At 39.3% G+C, this 14,624-nt stretch overlaps 1 protein-coding gene across 2 annotated transcripts in view; it reads right to left on the bottom strand.

Moving 5' to 3' along the window:
- Nucleotides 1-5,301: 5,301 nt before the first annotated feature.
- LRCH2 (leucine rich repeats and calponin homology domain containing 2) overlaps nucleotides 5,302-14,624 on the bottom strand; it is a 54,576-nt gene continuing 45,253 nt past the window's right edge. For both annotated transcript variants that reach the window (XM_056359658.1, XM_056359659.1), the window contains one exon: nucleotides 5,302-13,646. In XM_056359658.1, the coding sequence (XP_056215633.1) occupies nucleotides 13,527-13,646 (120 nt within the window). In that variant the 3' untranslated portion in view covers nucleotides 5,302-13,526. The remainder of the gene's footprint in view (nucleotides 13,647-14,624) is intronic.

Here is a 14,624-nt window from a genome sequence, read left to right as displayed (position 1 = left end):
CAAGTCCCTGGATCCATGCATTGGTTTGGCCCAACACATTGTATAACACCGCTCATTATAAACCAAATTATATTGAAATAAACCCACGTATTGTCAAGGGACAGGGTAAGTAGGAAAGGTCTTTGCAGATGTTCAGCCACGGAATGGCCATGCCCTCACGTCCCCAGGACGTTGCCTTTAATTAGACAGGCTGGCATTGCAGGTAGCAACGGGCAGGAGTTCCCGCCCGCTCTGCTGGGCCAACCCATGTCCACCCTGTCTTGGTGGTCGTGGGAAAGGGGAGAGCACTAGGAATACTGGAACGGTTGTGCGTGCTGGAGGAGAGAAGGGGCTGCCCAGCACAACAGGGGGGTTGCTTGTTTCCCAGCCCACAGCATCTGTCCCTCATTCACTGCCCTATTTTATAGTCTGAGAGCATCAAGCATAAAACTAATTTTCCCATACTTTTAGGTTTTCTGACTGTGAGTGTTTGGCACAGAAAACAAGTCATCAGAGGTCAGAAATTCCTCCCCATTGGGAAGGGCTGCTCAACAGAATACAAGTTAGCCACTGCCGCCTTCCCACTGCGGGGAGGCGGAGAAAAAAAGGAAAAGCAAGCAAGCAAGCATGCTCCCTGCCCTTAATCACGTTTGACAGCCCTATTTCAAATGCCTTATTTTGGCTTGAAACTTGTCTCCTATGCTGTTTAAAAAATTCCTGGCCCGCAGCAGCACATTTTATGGATGCTTTTTATGACACCACAACGCATGAACCGTCCACTCAAAACCGTGAGCTTCACTAACAGCGTGCTGCAGGGCAGGGCAAAAATGCCTTCGGATTCCTTCAGTCCATCAAAGCCACAGCATGCCCGACACACTAACCAGCAGGAGAGATACATTTTCCTATCAATCCAGCTGTTCATTCTGGAAACGTCAGAGCATATTCACTTGTGAAGAAACATCCCCCGCTCTGTTCTACCAGCTGTGCGCCCCCCATCCATTTCCCTCATCACTGGATTTGGCACAAAGCACCCTCCCCGGCTGTCTGAAGCCTGCCAGCTGGCCACCTCTGCCCCAGGCACCGTCCTCAGGAGCCCAGGAGCCAGCCAGCAGGGCAGCACCCTGCAGAGCTTGGGGAGCACCAGGATGCTCACAGCTGCAGCAGAAGCTGCTGCCTGCCAGGCTGAGCACAGCAGAGCCAAGGCTGGAAGGGACCTCAGGAGGTCATCTAGTCCAACCTCCTGGGCAGAGAGGGGTCAAACACACTAGTCAGACAACTGCTTTAAAAGTTAAGCAAGACACATTTGAGCCCTAGACTTAGTTAAGACAAGGCATTGAGAGGCAGCAGGTACGAAGCTCAGCTAATCCGGAGAGGGGGTGAAGGGATGTCAAGACCATAGTGACATTTGGCAACACTGCTAAAAGCCGATGGAGAACCGCAACCCCTTTAGGTGGCCCCAATCTCTACCCAGATGTTTATTTTTAATTGCACGTTGGCTCCACTTCATTTGCTTTTCACGTTTATAAACTCTGCAAGGGTAACAGCTTTGGTGGCATCAAGTATTTTGTATAAACAACCTGAAAGAGTGACAAACAGCGGAGTGCCCCGTACTCCTGGAGATGCGAGTGCAGCAGCCGTCCCCTGCTACCGGCACGAAGGGTTCAACAGCTGCAGGCACAGCATCACCTGCGCTTGGGAGTGACCACAGGAAAATGCAAGCTGCAATATTGTCAGATGTGGTTCATCAGAAAGTTAAACAGACCTGCACGTTTTTATCAACTTTGATGTTGAGTAACCTTTCAGTTTAGACATGAATTTGTCACAGCTTTTAAAGACAATTAGGTTTAAAAAAAATCTTATTTAGAGAAACTAAATTAAACCTCCTGTGCATTGGGGTTTCTTGGTTTATGTAAAGGTCCAAGTAAGAAAAATCAAATGGGGGAAGAGGTTTCTTTCTCCATCTGTATCTGTGGGAACATAAGTGGTAAAATCTGTTGTGCTTTACAGATACCTTCTATGCACATTATGGCAAGTTTGAGTTTGGTTTTAGTTAAAACAATTTCATGTTGTTTGTTGATATCCGAAAGGCCAAGTAATCTAACCAAATGAAACAAAATCCCAATTTTGGGGCATGTAAATCCTGAAAGGAACAAGTACCTTTTCCTAAATACAGCAAGGTATGTCATTTCAATTTACACAAACAGAACTCTTAAATTTGCAACGAAAGAACTTAGAAAAAAACATTAATGCAAGTTATTGAGAAGAGCAGACTTCAAACTTGGCCAGTGTGATAAGGCTGTTTCTAAGCCACCAATAAAAGTTAAAAATAGGCAAAGGCAGTTTTGAAGTTCCCAAACACATAAATAAGCCTCAACGATGCAATATACTGGTGATGTTACAGTAGCAGATAAACTGGTGAGCATGGGACAGGTCACAGAAGGGCAAGAACATTAACAAGTGAGGCTTGGCTCACTGGGGTGGTCCGAAAGTAGTAATTCTACCTACTACCTCTCTTATTTTGCAATCCTTAGCATGCAGAGAGAGGAAGAAATCCATTTGACAATTCCCCTGCCATTTCACCAGAAGCAATCTAATCATCGTTAAACTGATATTCCCAGGAAACAGAGGTTTATGCCGCTTGAGCCAAAACTCTTAAATATCACTGTTGGCAGAAGCAACTCAATTTCATCGTTGTATAAATGTCTTAGTAGAGAAAGAACAGAACAAACTTACCATTTCGGTACACAGGGGAACATGTAAGCTAGACACGTCACCCACTAATAGTGGGGGAGAACAGCTTTAACAAACATTGTGACCGCATTTTCAGCACTGCTTATCCATGTCAAAACGATAGCGCCAAAGTTTCTGGAGATAATCCTTTCTTTTGCTCGAGTTTCTTAGGGGCTGCAGAACACATGGAGTGTAGGATGGTTTCTCTTACCAAATACTTTTCAGAAGTTCATGCACTTGTAAGCTTATGCTAAAAAGCACAGCGTTTGCTGTTGGTTTAATTTTTTTCACCCTTTCCAATTATAGAACAGCAGACTCCGGAGACCAAAAGCAAGCAGCTGAAACGAACAATGTCTCATCAGCTCTCGAATTCATACCTTTCCATTTGGTATATTGTATTATTATTAACATAAATTAACATTTACGCTTCAGATATCAGGATTTTTCACTCAAGCTGCAAAAAGACTTTTAAAAAGCCACTAACCTTGGAGCAAAAAAATATCTGTAAATGCATTAGAAGAAAAAGCAACAAAACCTCCTTGAAATGTTGAAACATACCTCCATTCAACAGGTTTATGGAAAATAAAAATAGTAGTATGCCATTTAACGTGACGATTTACCACCGGCGCCGGGGCCACCTCCTGTGAAAGGATGCCCAAGGGAAAAGGTGAGGTCCTCTGGAAGTTTTGCACCTTAAGCTCATCAGAGCAGCGAGCTCAGACCTCCAACAATCTCCTTCAAGACACTTGACAGAGGAACACAGCGCCACGTGCAAGTGGGGTGGAAAGATGTCGAGGTGCAGATGCAAAACACGGCGGCCTCCTGCAGTCCCCATGCTGACACGAGCTTTCCTAACTGTGCGCTTGGGTGGCGGCAACTATACATACAGACCTACAGCTGCATTCGCGGATATAAACTTCATCTTTATTCCTCCTATGGATATAGGGATAGAGGTGATTCTTTATCATGGGCGTTGCAACAGAACCGGGTATATAAGCAGAGACCCTACAGGATCAGCTAACACAGAACACATGGTTTTCTCTGGGTAAATCACCTTTCATTTCTCCAACTTGTGACTATGGATCTCCCAGATCTCACACGCTGGATCTATCTGTACGTATGTCTGAAAAGTTGCATAAATTCTAGTAATGAAATAATTATAATAAAGCCACAATTATAATACCCCAAAGATAGATGTTTATTGAGTTGCTGAAAAATACAAGTATTCCAGTAAGTTCGTCACATTTAAATGTTAGCTAAAAAAAACCTACAGAAGTTCCACATACAGTCTAGTTGTTCCATTTTCCCACTATAATGAAAACTATGTTAAGATGATACAAAGTCAAACCTTTAACAATCACCTGTGAATTCCAGAAATGTTAGTATGTTCTAATACTTCTTATATCGCCCTCACTAGTAGCTATGAGCTATTGTGCCAAGTTATCCATCATTCAGTCCTGAAGGCAATGTGTTATAGCTGTGAAAACTAGATACTCCATCTACTCTTTGGCTATATAAATCAGAATATTATTAGCATGAGATTCTCGTTATTAATGAGGCCTAACTAATTAAAACCACAAATAGTTACAGACACATTTTCCAAACAGGTTTGACCTGCTGAAGTCATTGCAACATTAAACTTCAAACTTTAAAAAAAATATATTCTTGGAAGGGTTCTAACAGCCATTTGAGGGGTATTTGTAGCCGCTCAGAGAAACTGATTGTGTTTGACCACAGAACCAGGAACGAACAGCAGAATTCTGTGAAACCATGGATGAGGAGCTGAATTTGTTTTTTACACCCTCATAGTTTCCACAAACTAAGACTATCAGAACAGTGATGCTAGCCTGGGGCACTGGCACTGTGGTTATATCCATCACTGGTGTAGACCTATCTTAAGGAGAGAGGAAAGTTAAAAGGCTACAGTCGTAACAATGAATCTTGACCAGTGCAAACCAGCAGCTGAGGACAGCAAGCTGTATGCCTGGTCTGTAAGAACGAACCTGAAGGGACTGCAAGAGCAGACACAAAGCAAGAGCATACACCACAGGTATCTGACAGACTGCGGAGGGAGATGCAGACTTCCAGTTTGAACAGAAAACAAAAGCGTTCCATTTAGCAGTTCAGCATCTTTGATTTAGGAAACAGAAGCTGAACAAGCTCATGTGACATATGAGAAGGTTGCTGCAGTCAGCAAGACCTATGCAGACCTAAGAACTACTCCTGAAGAACTGCTAGGTGGAAGAAGCACTGCGATTAAGATCTATAAAATGTATTCCGTCCCATTAGTTCTCAAATCCTGCTGGAATCGATGCAGCCTGCCAGCAAGACACCTTCATTAAGGCAGGATTTTGTAAATTATTTACATTTTGTTTATGAGCTGGAGCCTGCCATTTACAAAACTTTTAACACCTCATGACTCGTCCATGTCCGAGCCATATTATCCACAGCCGATTAAATATAAAAGTAGCATACTTATTTGTGGCATCCTAATCAAACCAAGCTTAAAAAAAAAAATTACATTGCAAAATTACATTGCAAAGCTTCATCAATTTTACATTCTCTCAATACATCTCATGTGGAAACCGCTGATATTTTTTTTTTTCCTTAACACACTTTCCTTATTCAACAGTGACCTTCCCCATGAAGATGACCAGGGACAGACAGGAATCTCATGGTTCACGGAGTCCAGCCTGGAACAGAGGCCTCCGCATGGTATCATTCCCCCTGTAGACCCGAAAGGCCCTTTCATAAGAAAAGAGTCTTCTTTATAGCTGGAAACTGAACAACAGACTCACAGAACTTTAACCACAAACTCCTCATTAATAACTGCAAAAAAAGTTCCAACTGTTTAGATGCCTTTGTCAGGGGATGGTTTTCACTTCCTTTGTAATGCTGTTCCTTAATTCCTGCTTTATAACCCCAAATTGTGCTTTATCAAGAAACAAAGAACAGCTGGATGCGTGCAGGTGCAGAATGAAAAGCTTCACAGGGAAAAACATCTCTCAAAAGAGTATTTTCAATATTCAGGTCTAATAATTCATCCAGATCTTTAAATAAAGAGGAAGAACTTAAGGTAAAAATTAATTTCATCATACAGAACTCTATTTCAACCTGTTTGAATAATCTAACTTAACTACAGGTCCAAAACCTGGCAGTTTTGTTTCCTTAGTGCTGGATCTAGCAATTCATGATCGCAAACCACACAGAAGGTGACCTGTGCTATTACCAGATCCAACCCATGGAACAGAAGGGAAGCAGATCACCTCTGTCAGCAGGAGTTTCCATACTGGATTAAGCTCATTATTAGCAAGATCCAAAACAACTATGTCGGTCTGATGCATATGCTGTAAGACACTGGGTGTTTTTCACACCGTAAGACAGGAAAGTGTGTAAATATATAAAGATGCTGCTACAAGTGAAGGCATCTTTATCTTCATGTACTCCTACCGCTGCTGTCCCTGTTGGTCGAAACTGAAGCCCTAATATACTCTGTATGTAGAAGTGTCCTGCATTTCCCTGGAATAAGAGTTAACATTTCTTTTGTTTGTAACTACAAAATAACGTATTTCCCGATATGTAATGAGGCAGGTCACTTCTCTATCAAAACGGCAACAGATATTTGAAAGAACATACAACAAATTCTCATTATTTACTACGAACATGTAAAACGTGAAGTGAAATCAAATTGAATAACTTGACTACATGAAAATTATTAAACAGTTTGTATTTTATACACAGAGTATGTACACTGGGTTTGGAAATGTGGGTTTTATCCATGCAAGTTTAATACAAAAAAACTATTTACAAAAAAATAACAGTAGGAACATTTTTCAAAAGAAACATGTTATGTTGGAAGCTCCAGCAATAATGGAAGTCCTGAAAAAAAGACTTAATACCGTATTATACAAGACGACAATCTTCAAAAATGTGGAAGATACACTTTACAAGAACATGAAATGCAAAATGAATTGTAATGCACTACCAAAGAACTTGCAAGTATATACACAATTTAAGCATCTATTTTAAAATTATCACTCTCCAGCTGTGCCTCAGAATTACTTCTGCCATGTCCTGCACACATTTACATACCGATCGTTTAGTTACATTGCATTTTCTGAGTTTCATAATCACGAGTTACAAAATAAAATAACTGAATGATAACCATAAAGCAATCATATTTTCCTTGTTCTAGGCATTACGTAAGAGTAAAACACATTCACGTTACTCCCAGCGTAATCCACCAAACCCTTTTGCAATGCCTGCGCATGCCCCTCAAAGCCTTGTGTTACCTACTAGCGCAACAGACACGAACAGTTGCAGTTAGGAATTCCCACAGTTGCAACAACGCTTGATGTAACATATGGATTCAGTAAACACAATCGTATTAACGTTTGCATGTGAAGAGCACAGTCTTGCACATGCTCCAGAAAGCACATTAATACTGAACAACGGGCGTTCCCATGCCGTGAGTGGCACGACCTAACCCTAAACTGATACAGCAATTCTGGAGAGATCACACTGGTTCACTCATACTCAAAAATGAAGCAACCAAAAATCCTACTACTTCCAAATATTCCTATTTCACAATCTGCCTTCATAAAACTACGGGGGGGGGGGGGGGGGGGGGGGGGGGGGGGGGGGGGCGGGAATTAAAAAGGAATCAAAAAGTTGTTTGCCTTATTTCACACAATTTTGAAAGAAGTGACAGGCTCCTCAGTGCCAAGAATTCTATTTAAGTGGCTGACTTCACGTTATAGCTCAGTTACAAAACTACTGAGGGAAATTCCAGTCTCGCTGAATTCACATGCTCGTAGAATCTTCTAGGTTGGAAAAAACCCTTAGAATGATTGTAGGATGATTGTGTACAACATTAAACCTAACACTGCCCAAAGGGAAAGTTCCCCAAAACAATTAAATTTACTGTCAGTTTGAGCTATTCTTCTCCTTTAACATTTGCTAATATACTAAAGTAGCCCTGGAAAGACTTTTTTGGTTTTGTTTAAGAGTAGGATTCTAAAATGTGTATGGAAAAACACATTAAAAAAAATCTTCTTTGAAAAAGTACTTGGCTATAAAACACTCAAACCAAGAGTGTCTGCTTATGTCAGTTTTATAAAAACTTGTATTTCTTCCCTAGAAATTAATCAGGTAGCTTATAGCAATTTTGCCTCCCTTTGCCTCACGTGTTAAAAAAATTAGAAAGTCAAAATCAATGAGGGAACAAATATTGCATATAACCACTATTTCGAGACATGTTGTCAGAGCTGTACTATGTGAGATACTTGGAAGAAAAATAAAGCAAAGGGGCATTTTATTATATAAGACACACAGGAGTCAGAACTACTCCTGTGCTGCAGCAAGTTTAAACTACAGTTCGGTTAATCACCTATGTTCTCTATTTTAGTAGTCAAGACCAGCAGAAAATTTCTCACAGAAAGAGAGTAATTTTTACCTTCATATTTATTTTACCAAAAATATCTGTGCCATACAATTCTTGATTAAAAAATAGTTTGCCTTTCCCTCCATTTGTAAATGAATTACGCATACGCCACAGTGCGCTGTGTATGGAAAAAGAAACAGTACTACTGTTTTGATTCACTCACGTGAAAGGACAAGTAACACAATAACCTGCTAAGTGTCACGGTGTAATATTCCGTCAGTGAAGTTCCGCGGTTCCTAGAGAAACCTTCCTCTGCCTCATGCCATCATTCTTTGCCAGTGGAAGTTAATTACTGGTGAATCTACTTAACTATTACCCTCTAGTAAAGTCAGCACTTTCTGTAGTGTTTTTACACAGATTGAAAACATCTATTTAGAAGACTTCTGCAGCTTATGCTGGAGGACACAGCAGCATGAAGTTTCCTTTAGAAGTTGCACCCCCCGGGGCAATCTCATTACAAAGCCAGAGGGTGCAAAAGGCACCACCTGGGCACCCTGCCCAGGGCCCGGGATGGGCAATGCTTTCTGCAGCACTGGGAAAGAGCTATCCAAAACATATAGTCCTCAGGAAAACAAAGATGCCGAATTTCTTGTTATTTTAACCTCTACGGAAAGCTCCCTGTACTTCATGATCCACCTTCCTCAGCATGAAATAGCTACAGAACATCTCTTTCTTTCTCTACTGAATCTCAAGGCTTTTCATTGTGAAGTGATTCAACGTGAAATCAACTCAGAGCACCCTCTCCTTGGACAACTATACATTGCCTTTCCCATTCTTGGTCTTAATTCCGGTTTTGCGTGTGTTGGGGTGGAGTTTCATGTATCTGCTTTTGTTTTTCAAGTAGAAGTCACTGTTTAATATCATGTACCTCTTTCAACACACACATACATTAGCTTGACTTAGGGAGGAAAGAGAAATTTGATTTACCAATACAAAGTCATCTCCTATCTTCAGAAAGGGCTGAAAACTCCCACCAGGTGCTTTCAGTTGGAATCAGCTGAATTATTAAGTGTGCTTTATCTCTGCCAATACAGACCGATGCCAAGAAAAACAGGCAGACTGCAGCTGTGTTAGATGCAACAGCTACCTTCCACACAAGCACTTAAGGAATCAGCAGAAACAAGTGCCAGACCTTTGTCTCTCTCCAATACTGAGAAGACACACAGAAACTCAGTTCTTGTGAAAACAGATGCCTTTTCTTTTTTTTTTGTTTGAATTTGGCTACAGATTTATGTCAAAACCTGACAAGACTGCCACTAAATGGTATTTGAAATAAAGTTTTTAACTGCAGTAACTGCTGATAATCCCCACCTGCAATTTCATTGAGGTGATACACCTCCCCCTAGTCTGAAAGCTGTGCTTCAAACTAATTTTTCCTAGTCTTAATACTGTATATGGCACATCAGAAAATTTGTATTAAAAAAATAAATCTGTGTAGTACTTTACAGCTTCCCTCGTCTTACCAGAGAACACTGTTTTTAGTAAAAGATCTGACACTAAAGCCTTGCTGGTGACAAACCGGTTTAAGCCAAGATTGCTATGGTTTCCAGCTCAGATGTTCCATAAATCAAAAGGTGAAATAAAGTCAAAGTCAAGAGCAAAACCTGCACTGACTTCAGTGAGACTAGGTATTTACCCAGAAATTACGATGATTCATGTCGTAGTTACTCATTATTTCCAACTTACTCCTCTGTATTTTATGATCATTTTAGTTCTTGGTGGTATTTTGGAAATCCTCCAGACACATCGGTAGAGATGGTTTTCTGCACCCCCAGCAGTGCCCCAGATAGCGCGCTGCTTTACCAGTATTATATAACAGACGTGAAGTATTTCTGAGATACTGTGTGGGAAGTCCACACATTACAACTATTTTAATGCCACTGTTTTAAGATTTCACAATATCTGGGACATTATTGCTTAAATGAACGATCATTCATGTATGACACACTACATTCCAATGACATAAATAAAAAAAAAAAAACAAAACCCACACACACCAAGGCAGGAGCCCTGTCAGTATGCCGATTCACACTAATTTACAGTTCAGACCATGTTATTGCAGTAACTTTGTATAGCATTCACAAATAACAAAAGCACCCTATTAACTCCAATTTACTAGGCAAACAATGCAGTTTCCTAAAGCTTTTAATGTTGCCTTTTCTTCACCTCCAAAGTAAAAGCTGAACAACTGCAACAGGAATTGGGCAGGCCTCTGTTTTTAACCGTCCTGTCAGCTGTACCAAGTATTGACACTGCATCCTCAACAAAATGGGAAAAGGATATCCCACACATACTTGGATGTTGGCAGCAGGGATTCTGGAATCACAGCAGTGCCCCAATGCCACTGAACCAATTTCTTAAAAAAAAGTAAAGAGGAAGGAGGAATATGGCACGCAGTAATGAGCAACGTGAAGTCATTAGATCTGTGAACAAGTAAGAAAATGCTGGGAATCAAATGGAAAGGGAGAAAGGGGACAGCCGGCAAATTCTTGTACAGCAAAGACAGCAACAATTTTCCACAGGCTGCTTTAAAATTAAAACTTAAAATTCAGAATATTTAGCATTTTTTTTTGCAGTTGCTCCTACAAAGATCATGATGGGAACAGCCAGTTTTAGCAAGGCTTTACATTATTATTGTTATTTGTAAAAACAGCTAAAGAAGGATGAGAAAATACTCATCCAGGCACAGTGGACTTTTTCCCAGATTGCTCGTAAGGATACTTGAAGGCCGTTAATCTTTTCAATGCTAAAAAGGAAGTCCTGTAGGAATCACGATTATCCTTCCCATGAAGGTGGCCATAATAATTTCCAATGAATAACAAAGCAAGACTGTTTCTAGTAGGTGTGTAAGGAAGAACTTGAGAGTATTAAAAAAAAAAAAAGAATTACTAGTTTTCAACTCAATGATACAGTTTAAAATGAGTACATCAGTTTCACATCCAGTTTTCAAGTTACTTAAGAAATAAGCTTTAAAAATACCCTGGTAAGCATCTGGCATGCTATCATCAAGGGAATTCTTAATGCTAGCACTGCGATATAACTTGGTAAATTTAGTTTAGTAGGAAAAAGGTTACTTTAAGATCAGAAAACATTATTTAAATATGACAATGAAAGAGCAGTGCAGATCAATTTAAGCCAGGTAGCCAAAAGTGACAATCTAGTTAGCAATTCTATGACTAACACACTGAAACAGACCTTTGTTGTTTTGAGTACCACAGCAAGGAATTGAAAGACAACGACTTACTCTTTTTGAATGGTTGAGTTCCTCAAGTGTAGCGGACACCAAGCATTCCGCTTAATGAATGACATTACTTTTTCATTTTAGTCTTAGCATGACTTATCAGATACTGAATTTAATGAAAAATAGGGATTGAAGTTGTTAAATTATATGTGAATGATTTTAAAAAGTTAGATTTGAAATATGGTATTTTTCAAAGGTCAAAGCAATCCAATTTCCTTAAACACATATTAATGTAGCATAAGATTTGTACCTAGGACTGCAAATTAAGCTTTACACCAGCCTCTCCATGAGCTGAATTTTAAGAAAACACTATAAACAATAGCAGGTTATAACTGTTACACATGAATCAGCTTGTTTCAATGGATTTAAAAATAATGTACCTTTAAAAAAAAATCTTACCAGAAAAGGGTCATTTTTCCTCTCAGCTGTTGATTTTAAGGACTATAGTAAATGAAGGAAGGTATAAACATTACCCCTCCCCCATTCTTTTATGAATTATATTACATGGGGTCTTGATCAATTGGAAAGAACAAAATCAAATCTTGTTACACACTTGGCAAACATATCCAGAACTCTTTTTTTAATTGAGCTGCCTATTCATGAAGAACAAACTAATGCAAACAGATTTTTTTTTTACTAAAGTCATGAAATTATTTGCAATTTGTTTAGAGAAGAACTCAACTGTGTATGGTTTCAGAATGTTCTCAAAACATCGAGAATTTGTGCAGAAGCAAACAAATACATAAACTCAGAAGTTTCAAAAAACCACCACAGTGGAAATTTTTCTTTTTCACATTTATCCAGAAAAGTCTAATGTCTCAGCACAGTGACATTTGTACAAACTGATTTGTGTGCTATGCCACACTTGTGTAAATTACACAATAAATCGCGTAAACACTAAAAAGATAAACACTGATATTTCCCAAATAAATTATGGATATACCTGTTGTAAAAATGTAATGTGAGATCAGGAGCAATATTACACAAAATCCTGAAAGTCACAGCGTAAACCTGAGATTCTGGCAGTTTTATCAAAATGTCCTACGTTATTCTGTATGCATCACTAGTCCTCATGTCTTACTCACCATGTACATTTGTTTGTCCCAAACGAAGAAAAGTAGACAACTATATTTTGTCCAACAATACATTAAACCAAAAGTGATTAGGTAGGTATTATCAAATTAAATATCATAAATAAAAAGTATTTACAGTATTTTCTAATAATTAGACAAGAAAATAACCAAGTTGTACAACAAACTTAAAACACCCAACATCAAAAATGTGAAGTATTACTTAAATCTTCACATACTGATTTTACAAAAACCTATTAAAATATTTAAAAATCTCCATTTTATCTATTTTAAACAAAGAAATTTCAAAAATGTTTAAGACTATTAAGAGTTATCAATTACACAGGCACTTCACATGTAAACAATCTACAGTACATGAAAAAAATATTTGGCACCAACCTAGAAGACTGGAAAAAACTCAATAAAATGTGTCTTTTTCCCATTGTATACTGTTTTGTGTAGTCACCATACACTCAGACTAAATACTGGCAATGTTAGAAGTGTGTAAGTTACAATCAGGAGTGCAAAAAATAAAGAACACAAATATTAAGCTTTCTGAGAGAGTGAAAATGAATTACACGTGATCAGTTGCTCGCATTTTTACCATCATACCATCGCTACATTTCTGTCTTACCTTTAAATCAAATTATTGACTTGAAAGATTATGGAGTGGGGGGGGGTGTGGGCGTGGGTATGCGTGTGCGTGCTTTGTACTTCCAAAATAATTCAAACGACATTTTCAACATAGGATAAGAAATCCAGCATTTAACTGTAACACTGCAAGATGTTAAATGGCAGCTTTTAACTTAACTGGAAAGAGAACCTGATGCTACCACAATCTCTTTGTGCATCCAATTACAAAAGAAAAAAAGAATAATTATGTTCTTTTAACTGTCAGCTGACTCCAAGGTTTTCACGTACAACTCCAAAGTAAGGCTGTCTACAGCATCTGGACAGATATTAGTTTCTGATGGCTTGGGTGTTCCCATGTAGGAAGCTGAACTGCCTCAGAGCAATCCAAATTAACAGAACGGTTAAGTTGTCTAGCTTCCAAGAAGTCATGTCACATGGAGGAAAGCTGAGATACTTTCAATGTAGGCAATTCAAGCAGAGCTTGAACTGTGAGACCAACCTTCACCAGACCCCTTTCCTCCAGAATGTGATGAGGCAAGCAAAGTCTCTCCTGCAAAATAAAGCAGTATGCGAATTAAGTTTCATTCATTTTTTTTCCCCCCAAGGCAGGTAACAAATGCAAAACTGTCTCTGAAGTCACACATACATCATTACATGACACTTGCATGGAAAATGTCTTTGGCCTTAAATTTCACATGTGGTAGTCTACAGAACAGAATGGTCAGAAACTAATTATAGCTACGATCTGTTGAAAGCATTAAAACTATGACAGCATCAGAAGATGCTTAAAAGACTGATTATTTCATAAAGCCAAAGACTGTTTCTTTTCATAAGCAGAGCAAGAAAAACAGGCTGATGGGCACTGTTGGCTCAGTGGCCTACTTCCCCATTAGCTTGTTTTATAGGCTTATTAGCCATTTTTCCCTTGGGAAAATTTGGAAGTGCTGATAGACTGGGTCCTCAGTAATGAGCCACTCCCCAAGAAAGTAATCTTTCAGTTTCAAAATTCAGCACAAGCTGGACAACCTTCCCAACTGCTAGCTGGCATTATATGTAATTCAGAAGGTAAATCTTCGCATCTCTAATTTCTGAATGGCCTGTGGCTCTACACTAGATAGAAGCTGTGGCAGAGCAGTATCCCAGGCTTTTAAATCCATGAACTAATATTCTTGTTCCACTACAAAGGGTTAAGAGAGTTTTTTCTCTTGTAATACTCAGGAAATTACTTATCTTTAGGTTTTTTCCCCCCTCACACAGGGCAGTAAGAGGATGAACTTGGGCAACAGAAGCCTGAATAATGGGCTGCAACTCTGGCTGTGCCAAAAAAAGACAGCTGATCAGGCTACATATTTCTGTAATTGCAGGATTTTCCCTAGGCAAGCACTGAAATTCATGCCAAAGCAAGCCGCTATACTCAAGACTTTCAAATATTACATCATCCTCTTGCATCAGTTCTTTTGTTTAGATGATAATTTATTTTACAAGGAGGTCAGTATTATTTTTTACTGTAAGGAACCAACTAGAAACC

This window comes from Falco biarmicus, chromosome 14, assembly GCF_023638135.1.
Source record: "Falco biarmicus isolate bFalBia1 chromosome 14, bFalBia1.pri, whole genome shotgun sequence".
Lineage (NCBI taxonomy): Eukaryota > Metazoa > Chordata > Aves > Falconiformes > Falconidae > Falco > Falco biarmicus.
This window is presented reverse-complemented; position numbering and strand designations above follow the sequence as displayed.